Below are 13,163 nucleotides of genomic sequence, written 5' to 3' on the forward strand. Positions count from 1 at the left end.
AGTTCGCGATTTTTAAACCCGGTTTTCCACAGGAAGTTTTTTTTTTTAAGTTCACAGATTTTTCGGCCTGTTCGATTATTCGGACCATTTTCCGGGTCCCACCGAGTCCGAAAAATTGTTCGCCAACTGTATTCATGTACTCTAAATGCCCTTTATGGGCATTATGTAGGTGGGTTGAAAATAACGCACTTAAGAGCTGCAATACACAACACAGGGAATCATTAAACCAGAGAACATGGACAGAACATGCACTGATAAACCAGCAATAAAACTAGATGGGTTGAGAACACACACTGAAAAAAGTAACAACAGCGCTAGCGATAAAAATAACAGAATGCAATTCTCGCAACAGTCTGTGAAGAGTCGGCACAGAGTAAGCGCTTCAGTTTGCTGACAAGAGTCATAATTGTTCCCGGGAACAGTTTCTTCAGGCAGCTTATTCCAGTGGTAAATGGCCAGGAACAGTGGTGAATTCTGCACAAGTTTGGTACGAGCAACCTTGGGTTGCACCTTAAAGGGGGTGGTCTAATCAGGGACAGATACGATGGGACGGTTTGAGATGAGGTTCTGTGAATAGCGAAGGGTTGTGATAAAGTCTGCGAAAGTGAGACAGCAGCATAACAAGTTTTTGTTTTTGAGTGAGCATAAATTCAGAGATGATTTATGTCAGTAAGGCTGGAGTAGAGAGAGTACTTCCTTTTGATAAATATAGCAATCTTATTCTGCAGTGATTTGAGTTTTCTGGCAAGATAGGCTTGATGCGGATTCCAAATGATACCGGTGTATACTAGTTGTAATTTAACAAAAGTAGTGTATGCTCCTGATTTGCAAAGTGCAGGTGATGCCTAACGAAACTGGTGGTCTTGGACACTTTGGTGGTTATGTAATCAATGTGTTTGTGTCATGTCAAGCCTGAAGAAACGTGAACTCCTAGGTATTTTGTTGCAGGAACTTATCAATGGCCACATTATTGATAGAATAAAAGAAGGGCTCATTGATGTTAGCCATTGCAAATGTTATAGCTTTCTATAGTGTTGTCAGCATGCGAGCAGTCATATTTCATTTTTCATTTTCATTTAGGTGGTCAAAGCAGCCACATTATGTCGAGATACTGTGACGGAGTGCGATCTGCCAGAATACTGTGATGGAGTTTCGGAGTTCTGTCCAGTAGATGTCTTTGTACAAGATGGAACAGAATGTGGAGGAGGCAAGGTAAGAGGCTGAATATTTGGACAAAGCTCTCTTTATGCTTTTTTACTAGTCGCTTGTGGAAATCTCTGTGTAATTTTATGCTAAAGAAGCCTGTAGTCTTCAGCTTCAAAGCAAGGAAAGCAAAAGGGAAATAATACCCTCTCTGTATGTCTCGCAGTTTTAAGGACTGAATACTTTAGTATATATCCTAGCAAGCCCCCCTCCCCCCCCCCTGTTCCTGTTTACTCTGAACATGTAATTTTTGCTATCTTCCTTGGTGAAAGCAATGAAGAATCACTGCAAATTAAGTTTCAGTTCAATTTTTTTTCTGTTTGAAATTGCACACATATATGCTTTTTCATGCAAACTTCTAAAAAGAAGAGATTCAGCAGTTTCATCTCATGTAAATATTGTAGTACATTTTCTTCTGTCTGTACATTAAACTGTATCTGTATAGCAAAGGTTAGCTACACCTTCTTTCTGTATATTGAGTTATGTGCGCCTGCTGCCATGAATTTCTGAAATGCAACTTTGGAAAAGGAATTTAATTTCTTTGGAAAAGGAATTTAATTTCCTGGCATCCAGGATGCATTGCTTGATATTTAATGGTGCACTTTGCAATTTGCATGCACAGAATTAGGCACTGCATATCTGTTCTAGGCTCTGTGCGAGGACAGTGATGAAATTTAATTCATTTTGCATTCCATAAACTTTGAACTGTGGGAGCATATCTGTTACTCATATAGCAGACTTGACCACAGCAGTGGCCGAGTGGTTTGAGCACCCACCTCGCATGCGGTGGGTGCGGGGTTCAATACCCATTGCCGCTGAGTACCCACCAGTGATACAATGGGTACGAGCTTTCACCTGGCCTGGTGCTCGGCTTCTTTAGGGTGAATTGCTTGGGAAATGGGTCTTTGGCCCCACCTTGAGAAGAAGAAAAATACAATGCGCCATGGCGCTCTTTAGCCCGAGAGGCTCTTGCACCATAAAAATCTAGCAGACTTTTCTGTGCTAGTGTACTCATTAATGGCTGCCTTAGAATGTTAAGCAGTTCTAGACTATTTTATTATTTTATTGAGCTATTTTTACAGCACATTTTTCTCCAGAGCTGGAGTGAGCTGAAATTATTCGACAGTGAACTTTTTCTTCATGGAATATAGTGTGCAAGCATGAGGTGTTTCATGGTGAATTGTTTCCTTGGATAGGCTTACTGCTTCGGTAAGCAGTGCCGCTCTCATGATGACCAGTGCCAGCTGCTGTGGGGTTCCAGTGGGCGTATGGCGGATCAGCGATGCTTTAAGCGCAATGATGATGGTGAGGTAAATGCCAATTGTGGATATAACCGTCTCAACAAGACCTACAAGAAGTGCAACAAAGAGTAAGTTCCACTGGGCTATAAGTGTTCAAAACATTTTCTTATAACAACATTCAAGTGCCATGGAAATGCCAGTTCTCATCGGGTTAGCAAAAAAAACACAAAGCAATGATTCAAACATTTTAATCAACTCCAAGCTTTGCTTGTTTCACGCAAAGCTGACTGACATTTTTCTCGAGAGCACCTAGTTGCTCTACATGGTCAGGTAGAAAGCCCTTTGAGAAAACGAAGTCCCAGGGGCACTGAACCATCTGCAGGGCATCTTGCGAGAACACAACCTGGACAAACTGATCTAGACCCAAAAGGCTCTGGTTCGACCCTGGCTTGGTGGTCGCATTTTGTTAGAGGCAAAATGCTTGATGCCCATGTACTGTACGATGTCAGTTCACGTCAGCTCTCCACTACAGCGTCCCTCATAGCCTGAGTTGCTTTGGGACATTAAACCACATAAAACCAACAAACCTGATCTACCGTGTCGTCATCAGTGGCATCATCACTGTCACTCTTTCTCACCGCTCGCACATACCTGTTTGCCTTGTTGCCTCGTCAGTGGCCCTGTTCAGGACGCAGCAGTAGTACAGGAGCTTAATTAAAATGGGCGATAACACCAATATCCATGGGCTACAAGCCTGCAGTGGTGTTTGGAGGAAGAAAGAAGGCTTGCATGTGCTCTAGCATGGAACGATGCACACTGCAGTTGTCAAGGGCCATTGAAACCTTTCTCTTCTGTCGTTCCGTGTGCCCATTGAATTCTGCGAGCCTCTTGTGAAAAAGCGCTTGCGCCATCCATGCTTTTCTATTGTGGCAGTAGTGCACAGGGATTCTGATGGCACCTCGGAAGCTGCGGGGAAGCTTCGACTTTCCGGTGACAGATGAGATGCACTTACCGCTTGCGTCCGTACTTGCACAAAAAAAAATGGCAGTGGCTTAGCTCGGCAATGTAAGGGTATACATAGCGAGAGGTACGTTTCCCTGGCTGAGCTTGTTGTGGTCACTGTATGTTTAGCAATGAGAGACATATAGGCTCCATCTCGACGGCTATGCGCCATCTATTACGCTCGGCAGTCTGGCATCTCCATTTGGCAAGCCGTACCTCTCTCTGTTTGGGCGTCTCCGCTGCTCTCTTTGCCTTCTTACGCTCATTCTCTCTTTGTTGAGTAGCCAAGTGCCAGGCGACAACCTCATGATCGGAAGAGTTAATCTTCTCTTGTCTATACCGCCGTTTAGCAGCGGCTAGACTCTCCTTCTGTGCATCCATGTCAAACGTTGTGATACAGCCACCCATTACATCTCTGCCTTTTATACGCAATGCTGCGCATGTGACGCGTGGTTCAGGTGATTGAGCAGCGTGTGGCGAGGCGGCGACGAAGCGCGCGGCACGCCTGTAAGTTCTCTCTGGTTACCATGGTATCGGTGCATGCACACAACTGCTCATCTGCGCGACATCATGCGCGGCTCCGACGGTGGAGCGGGCGCGCAGCCGCGGTGATGGCAAAGAGCACACTCGCTCCTGCTACTCCTCTCCGGTTTCCATGGTAACGGCGCATGCGCACAACTGGCCTCTCCTGGCCACTGCGAAATGCTCAACTGGTAGCCCAGTGTAGCTCTCGCTACAAAATATGGTCACATGCAACTTGCTGTGCTTGTCACCCTTGCATGGGCCCCCTTGAGCACATGGGTTTTTGAGGGAGCGTTTGTAAAAGAAGTTCAGTTTCATTGCCATTGAAGATATTTCTGTTCGCTTACTTTTCAAAGATTGTGACGCTGTTTTTTTTCTCTGGATTGTCTTGTTTTCACATCATGTGATGCTTCCTCACTGGTGATGGCTTCGTACTTGATCCCGTGCCTGTCTTTGAACTGTGTGATCTAGCCGCCACTTGGCTGGAAGTGAACATTAGAAGATTAGAAGAAAGGCAAGAAAAATAAAAGTCAAAATGATTCACCTTTGCTGCCAGAATCGGCCTCCTGATGGGCAGATTCATCACTTGGGCACCAAGAAATGATTGGTATAAGGCTTCTTCCATTTCTTTGTAGGTTCCCTGTCGAATCTATTTTCCATGCATTGTTCTTTGAACTACTCCATTCTTTCTCAAGCAGCTTGCTTGCGGAGCATATGATTGTCGAAATTGTTGGTCGAGGCTGTCCGTATTTAAAATGACGGCTGACACTTTCTGGTCATGCTTGTGGTTCTTTACAACTTTGCACTTTGTTTCCAGCATTATTGCCATATGCTTTCTTTTCACCAGCAATGGCATTGTGCATGCCTGTGGGGAATGCACTGTAGGTGCATCTGCCATTGTTGTTCTTCAGTGGGACAATGGCTCGCTGGAATCATAGAAATGTGGCACTGCAGCCAATGCAGTCACACCATCCGCCATCCAACTGCACTCGCACCATTCATCGTATTAGCATAGGAAATGATATAGCTGCCTGTTCAATATCAAGGACACTCCCTAAAATAACAATCACGTTCATCGGCAAGAAAAAGGAAGTTTTCTTTTTTGCAACCGCATTCATTGTCGGTTTCTTAATTTTCCCTGCATGGAATTACTATTGTTCCAGTTTATGCACTTACAGTGTCAACATTTTGTTTATGCAAGAGAATGTGCATAGACAATGATGTTGAAAATTTTTATCATATTGTCTATGCAGTCATTCTAAAATTATTTAGGCACTTTGGGTGATAGGTTCTGTTGCAGCACATAAAACAGGGTTGTTAAAGATCAGTTGCTGTTTAGTCCCAAATGATTTGCATGTATATGGGTTTGTGTGCTTGAACTTCTTAATGCAAAGTAAAAGCTATAGCATTAGATTTCACCACTTAAAATTCATAACAGACTCTCCTGCAAAAGCAGCAGCAGTAGAAAGTCCTGCAGCCTGTTTCTGACATATAGCCGCCGTGGTGGCTCAGTGGTTATGGCGCTCGGCTGCTGACCCGAAAAACGCGGGTTCGATCCCGGCTGCAGCGGTCGAATTTCGATGTAGGTGAAATTCTAGAGGCTTGTGTACTGTGCGATGTCAGCACATGTCAAAGAACCCCAGGTGATCGAAATTTCCGGAGCTCTTCACTACGGCGTCCCTCATAGTTTGAGTCGCTTTGAGACGCTGAATCCCCATAAACCATAAACCATTTCTGACATATAGTGGTACTGTGCCTCACTGTCTGCGTAATTTGTTATGGGGTGCACATATTGTCTTAACACAAATATATAAGTGCAAATGGCTGTTATCAGCTGTGTGGAATATTGCAATTGGAGAAAGGTCCTTTCTATCTAAAGTTCCTACCTGGACACTGCAGTTGTAGTGTAGCCAGCCACTGTGACCCCTTAGTTTACCAGGCTGCCTGCCAATAGCAGTCTGTGATTATATCAGCCAATAAGTCAATGTAGAAATCAAATTTTTTTTAAAGGATGAGCACTACGCTACTGCCGCCACTAGCCACATAGATTTAGTTTGTCTGCGGGGTAGTTCCAGGCAAGATCAACCAAAGGGTGGATGGTCAACCTCTTAAATTTACGTGATATTTTTATATGTTATTTTCTGATGACTAGCATAAAGAGTTCTACAATTGGTGTTGTCCCCAAAATTTTTTCAAAGCGTAGAAAATTTTTTATTAGGAAGAGGTAGTGTGTCGCACTTTAGCACTCTGCTGTTTTGGTCAAATTTGGTTGTGAATAAATGAAAATATAATAACTAACGATACCTGAAAATTTTTAGAGGGAAACTATATATGCTTAAGTCTGTGCCTGGTTATTTTTGTCTGTTTGAAGAACTCAGCCTTTTTACTGAAATTTGTCAAACTTGGCCGAAGTAATGCTTGTTTTTTGTCTACTTTAAAGGTCTGTATATCATGAAAGGAGTGTGTAAGAGCTGCCATAATTATACATTCTGTTCTACACAAGCATGTCTTTCAAAGTGAAGGCAGTCATATTTATAGGGTTTATGGATAATGGGATATGGTCGCGCAGAATTTCAAAAAACACAGAACAGCAATAATTTCCGACGACAGTTAAAAAAAACATTTTGATATTTTTAAAACTTAGTCCACGTATTCGTCTTTGCACCAATGTTTATAATCGTCAAAAACATGTTCTCTAATGTTGACACTGCAGCAGTTTCAGCCTTTTAATGAGACCCTTGCGCAAGGCTCAGCACATCATGTAGCTCTGAGGAGACTCCTTGTATGCGACTACTGTAGAATGCGGGAAATACTAGGACAAAAATTATTGTGGGACTACAAAAAGAACAAAAAATAAAGTGTTGCTGCCCGTTCCACTACGCGTAACGGGCTTGCAATACTAGAACAAAAGATATTGTGGGGCGATAAAAAGAACGAAAAGGAAAGTGGCCCTGCCTGTACCACTAAGTATAACAGGCTTACAATTCTAGGACAGTAAAAAGATTGCTACATGAAAAAAATATTCCAAACAATTCCCAGTCTAGGCACAATTATTGGAAGCAGTGCCTGAAGTAAAGCCGCTGAAAGCATGTTGTACATCTGCAGGCCGCCATGCAATACAGAGGACAGCGCTCTTTCAAGGACAGGCTGGGAGGTTCTTGTGCTTTGGATGTATGGGTGACTTGAAGTACCAACCTGCACAAAACAGTCGCTGAGAGCTGTTCTTCCATCTCCATGGGGTGCACGTGAACAGCGAAGTAAGAGGAAAATTCCACTACAGAGTCTCAGCTGTCTCGCTGATCTGTGACGAAAGTGAATGTCAACAACTGCCAGGAGGCTTCACCCCGAGTGAGAGGGGAAAAGGGGAAGCCTACATGTGTTGTCTTCTCTGCAACAAGGACTGGGAGCGTTTGTTAACATAGCATTTGTATAGTTAATTTTTGAAAAGACAACGTGGCTGCCGAGGGCAGACAAAAACAAGCCTTGCATGAACACGTTTGCGCTGTGCAGTCGGCTTTGAAGTTTGGGGGGAAGTGTACACCCTGTTTGTTATGTCAGTATAGCTTCCGGTGCCTTATATTTTTCATCAAAACCAACACAGTGAGGAGAACAAGAACAGCCCGGAAGGAAGGTTTGTTGCTGCCAGAGCGCGGTGCACCGTGTGGTGTTATCGTGGTGCGCAGTGCAGGGGGAGCGTCGCGTGCACTAAAAGAAAGAACTGGGAGCCAAGGACTCTTTGCTTTCACGAGCACTGCTGTATGAAGTCTGTGCTGTGTCACCCATACATCCGAAGCAAGACAACCTTCCAGCCCATCCTTGAAAGTGCGTTGTCCTCAGACTTGCTCTGCTGCCTGCATATGTAAGACACGCTTTTAGCGGGGCTTTATTTCAAGCGCTGCTTGAAATTACGTCTGGATTGGTAATTTTTTGGAATATTTTGCTCATTTACCTACCTATTTACTATCCTAGTATTGCCCGCATTCTACAGTCGCACACAAGGACTCTCCTCAGAGCTACATGATGTGCCGAGCCTTGTACAAGGGTCTCATTAAAGGGCTGAAATTACTACACTGTCAGCGCTATTTAATATGCATTTGATGATTATAAACATTGTTGCAAAGAATATAAAAACAAAGTTTAGAAATATCAAAAATGTTTTTCTAAATGGTAGTCAGTTTTCATTGTTCTGTGTTTTTTTGAATTTTGCGTGGCTGCATCTCATTATCCATAAACTCTGTAAACATGACACTCTTCACTTCAATAGTCCCACTTGTGTAAAACGCAATGTATAATTGTGGTAGCTCTGGCACACTCCTTTCTTGAGACACAGACCTTTAAAGTCGATAAAAAAATGTGACTTGGGCCAAGTTTGTCAAATTTTAGTAAAAAAAGACTTTAGTTTTTGAAACAGAAAAAATAAGCAAGGCACAGGCAAAAGCATCTTTAGTTTCACTCTAGTAACTTTAAGGTACCGATTGTTATTACATTTTAATTTATTCATAACCAAAATTGCCGAGAAAGCAGAGTGCATAAGCGTGGCGCTGAACCTCTTCATCTTACAAAGTGTTCTGTGCACGGAAAAAAATTTTGGATGCAAAACTATATTGCAGAACTCTTTATTTTAGGCATCAGTCGACAACATACGATAATATCAAGTAAATTTAAGTGGTCAGCCTGTGGGAGCTGCCTATTATTGGCTATAGAAAAAATACCCTTGTGTTGAATTCAGTATGTCCCGATAGAAGAAATGTTCAAGCTGTTTGATGCTTCCTGTGGGTATATGAAATCAATTTGGTCTATTTGGCAAAGGTTTCTCGTTTTGAAACCTTTAACTGTGATGTGCTGATGCTGCTATTCTGCTATAAGAAATGTATGCATTATTGCACATCATCAAAGCCTTTGTTGCCACAGTGCATGTTTTATTGTGCCCGTGTAATCTGCTGTAGACATTCTTTTCCTTTGGGATTAGTTCATGTAATATGAGAAATGGTTGTAATTATAAAGGTGGGGATGATTGGAAATGAAAATAAAATAGGAAGGCTCACGAAAACTTCTTGTGTGACTTATCAGTGAAACTATCTTGCTAGCGAGAAAGGTGCTAACTTTGCCATAAACTTTTTCAGGGATGTTATGTGTGGAACACTGCACTGTGTGCACCTGAATGAACGACTGGATTTCGGCATAGAGTCAGCAGCTGTGCAGTCCAAATTTTACATTGATGAAAATGACAAACGATACACGTGTCGATCAGCCATTGTGGACTTGGGCTTATTCACTGCCGATGTTGGCCAGTCGCCGAATGGTGCAAATTGTGGCAACAACAAGGTTTGTTGACTTGTAGTGCATATTTGCCATTATGTTGCCTGAAAGAGTCAGCTTCTTTTGTTATGTATAGGATACTACTCCCCTGATTACTGTCATCACATTTCTTCAGATCATGGTGGTTTAGCCATATACTGCTGGTGTAATTGCCATATCTACTGGTGTGAAATATGAGTGAACTGAAGGTTGGGCTTTTGCTTGAGAGTGAATGTCAGTGATTTTGTTTGGATAGAAATTCATTGCTCAGTTTTTGGAATAGACATGTTGTGTTTGGTTGCATGGACCAATGGCAGAGTTCTAGAACAACGAATTACACAACAACGCAAGCGTAGTAGTCAAGTTGAACACAAACATTGCTATAACAGGGTTTCAGACAATGCTCCAAAAAGTTGTCTCAAAATTTAGACTAAAAGTTTACTTTAAAAAATGTGGAAATCTTGAAATTTTTCTCCTGTTAAGCACTTCTATTTTGGACCAAATTGGCGTCATCCACAGTTTACCTTTTGGGACACAAGGCATCTCAATACCTGAATGCATGAAGAGAGAAACTTTTTCGGCAAGGAACAGTTCCTGAGCAATAATTTTCTAAAAATGCCCAGACTAAGGCGATTTCTTGCACTTTGGAGCGCGATATTTGGAGAGAAAGTTTTTTTTCTTCAAAAGAAGGTCTGTACACTTCTGTTGGAACTTGTCTTAACTGATATAAATTTTGTCAGCCAAATCTAAGATGTCGAAAATTTGGCGCGTCTCCTTTCGCGTGGAATGACCCAAAGTCCACATGTCACAAGTACTACTACCAGCTTCTCAAAGACTTATCTTTAATCATCCAAAGTTCCGTCATTTGATAGCTTCCTTGTGTTGGTCGTATATTATTTTGCTAGAACATACTGTTAAAGAATGCTACTATGAAAATGAAATTTTTTGCTCAGACTCTAATCAGCAGTGGCGTCTAACTCTTCCTCAACAAGAAATCTAACAACTTTTCCATACCAACTATCACTCACGACAGAGTAACTCTCTGTAGCCCCCTGGAAATTGCTCGTAATTTTAGTGCCAATCCTCTGCTTCAGCTGCTCCTCTAATGACCATTGCCAACTGTTCTGCAACTGTCCCAACTGTCTGTTGTCAGCATTGAATCTTCCTCTTCCTCACATCATCTACTGAAGTGAGAAGTATATTATAAATAAATATTTCCACTTCTGGCCTAGATGGTATCTAAGAAAATGGTAGGAAACTGATTGCAGATGTCATTGCTTATATCTTCACACTCATAATGAGCTTAATTTTTAATTAGGTGTGTTTCCCCCAAGAGAAAAAAATTTATTTGTCTGTTTTCAAAAGGGAATAAAATATCATCAGTAATTTTTGGGCCACCCCCAGTCTTCCTTTTTTTTTCAGTAAAATAATTTAGAAACTTTATGTAGATATCTAAGATTGTTTAATCATCTAGAAAAATTTAATGTCCTGCACTGTAAACAATTTGATGTTTGGCAAAGTTGCTGCACTGAATTGCTTCGATTTCAATCAATCAGTCAGTCAGTCAGTCAGTCAGTCAATCAATCAATCAGGTTTATTCCACACCAGAGATGTGAGAGGCTGGGACAGAAAGCCTAGGTATAGGCTTGACGTGGGGTCCTCGCCCCCTACAGCAGCTTAATTGAGAACAGAACCTAAAAGTACACAACGCTTCATTCAACACTACAGCATATAATATGCCTATCAACATCTTTATAACAGAAAGGAATGTTATTTAACAATATGCATTTACAAAGCATCAATGCAGGATATAAACATCATGTTAAAATCGAGAGAAAAACATCATAACAATGTTCAACTTATAGCTATAGAATTTAGGATAATGTGACAAAAGCACAAGTTGATAATGCATATAATGAAGTCTGCAGAAAATATGGAAGCAAACATTGCTGTTTAATGCAAATTAGACATTAATAAATTAATTACTAATGCTATCTACATAGGTAGTTAATGCCTTACTGCATTAGCAGAATTCCTTGAATATGTTAACTTCAAAGCTTACTTTAGATTTTATTAATGTTAATGTTTATTGGTGTTTCTATTAATGTTACGATGGACTCCTATTCAATCGAGCTGAATGCAATTAATTACATTGTTTTCGCTTCCAAGCATGTAACAACACTCATGTCCTCTATCAGCTCTTATCCCGCATGCCCTTACCATTGTTCATTTCATAATGCCAGACTGTATAATTACTTCAGATTAAACTTGTATATTCAACAGGTACGAATAAAAACCTCTTATGGAATTAGTTCTGTTAAATACGACATTAGTTTGGTTTATACACTTTAATTATGCTCTGTACACACCTCCATTTAAGCTGCCGTGGTGGCTAGTGTTTGTGGTGCTCGGTTGCTGACCCGAAATACGTGGGTTCGGTCCCGGCCATGGCGGTCGCATTTCGATGGAGGTCAACGGCTAGAGGCCCTTGTACTGTGCATTGTCCGTGCACGTTAAAGAATCACAGTTGGTCGCAATTATCCGGAGCCCTCCACTGCAGCATTCCTCATTGCCTTAGTCGCTTTGGTATGCTAAACCCTATAAACCAGACCAGACCAAACCAAACCATTCTTTGTATACCAGAGCTAAAAAAATTTAATCTTGGTGTGTTTGCATATCGTGCGATAAATAACCATATTGACATGGTAGGGTTAAAGGCCTCATTGTCCAGAAAATCCAGTATTTGTGTCGGCATCCGTGTTAGCGTCAGCATCGGCATTGTGAGCAAAAAATCAAGGGCATGGCACAGGCAGGCGGTCCCCAGAGAGCAACCTAGGAGGCAGGTGGGCCACATAGGTCATGTGACCTTGCGACATCATCACAACCTGATCACCAGATAGCAAACTGCCCACCATGGCAGGTGGCAGTTTGCAACCAACTAATGATTGGTTGCTCGGGAAGAGCAGCCAGAGCACAAACCCCACTACTGGGAGCACCTGCCATTGCAAATTGTACTGGCGCATCGCTTAACCTCTGCACCACTGTGCAGGAGGAGGGGTATGAGGACTCCTGGGGATTTATGAATGTAAAGTAGAGAATGACAATCTGCATATATGGGAATGAATTCAATACAATATCACGTCATACCCTTAAGGCAGAGCTTGTGTATCCTCTCAAAATTTTTTCTTCAGCGTATTCATATGTGAAGACTAAGTAACCATAATCCTGCTAGATTTTCATTGCAGAGATATTTTGTACTCCTCTAAGTTTTTACTGACTACAGAATTGAAATGGTAGAGTTTTCTCTAACCAAGTTGTGAAATACTTTACCTTATAGCTAAGCCATGTCATCCCCATCCTCCTTTAAATGTGAACTTCACTGGTTCATTTTTAACTGTTGAAATTCATTATTTTTAAAGCCTACTGCAGTAAAACCTCGTTGAAATGTTAAAACAAAAAACGCCATAGAAAAACATACGATCCAAACTGCTCAATTTTTTAAAATGTAACTGTTCAGTAAGATACAAAACTATTTATTGGCATTTTTACTTCATAAAAATCTCTGTTAGAATTCCTAGGTCCAAGGTCTGAGCAGCCCCTTTTAGAGTGCCCACAGAACTGATTGCATATTTGCGTTGTTCTTGGCAGGGAAGAAACTTCATAACCCATCCGGTCTATTTACGGCAGTGGCAAAATTAGCGATCTCTTCCCTGTTTAAGGATGATTTGCCCTCTTGCATGAATGCACTGCAGAAACGCCGCCATGCAGGTTACTGTCGCAGCATCCTTGGTTTGCATTCCCCATACCCAGCCCTGCTTGCATGTTAGCGCATCCATGTAGTTCTCAGATGCTTCGCCTGCTTGCTCTAAGGCACTCTGAAGAAGCCGCTGCGTTTCT

General features: G+C 41.8%; 1 protein-coding gene across 1 annotated transcript in view; it reads left to right on the forward strand.

Annotated features, from left to right (window-relative positions):
* LOC144112828 (zinc metalloproteinase-disintegrin-like protein F1) overlaps window positions 1-13,163 on the forward strand; it is a 55,697-nt gene that overhangs the window by 19,485 nt on the left and 23,049 nt on the right. Inside the window, exons 12-14 of the mRNA XM_077645640.1 lie at window positions 1,081-1,212; window positions 2,400-2,572; window positions 9,092-9,293. Coding sequence (XP_077501766.1) covers window positions 1,081-1,212; window positions 2,400-2,572; window positions 9,092-9,293 — 507 coding nt within the window. The remainder of the gene's footprint in view (window positions 1-1,080; window positions 1,213-2,399; window positions 2,573-9,091; window positions 9,294-13,163) is intronic.

Source organism: Amblyomma americanum, chromosome 1 (assembly GCF_052857255.1).
Source record: "Amblyomma americanum isolate KBUSLIRL-KWMA chromosome 1, ASM5285725v1, whole genome shotgun sequence".
Taxonomy (NCBI): Eukaryota; Metazoa; Arthropoda; class Arachnida; order Ixodida; family Ixodidae; genus Amblyomma; species Amblyomma americanum.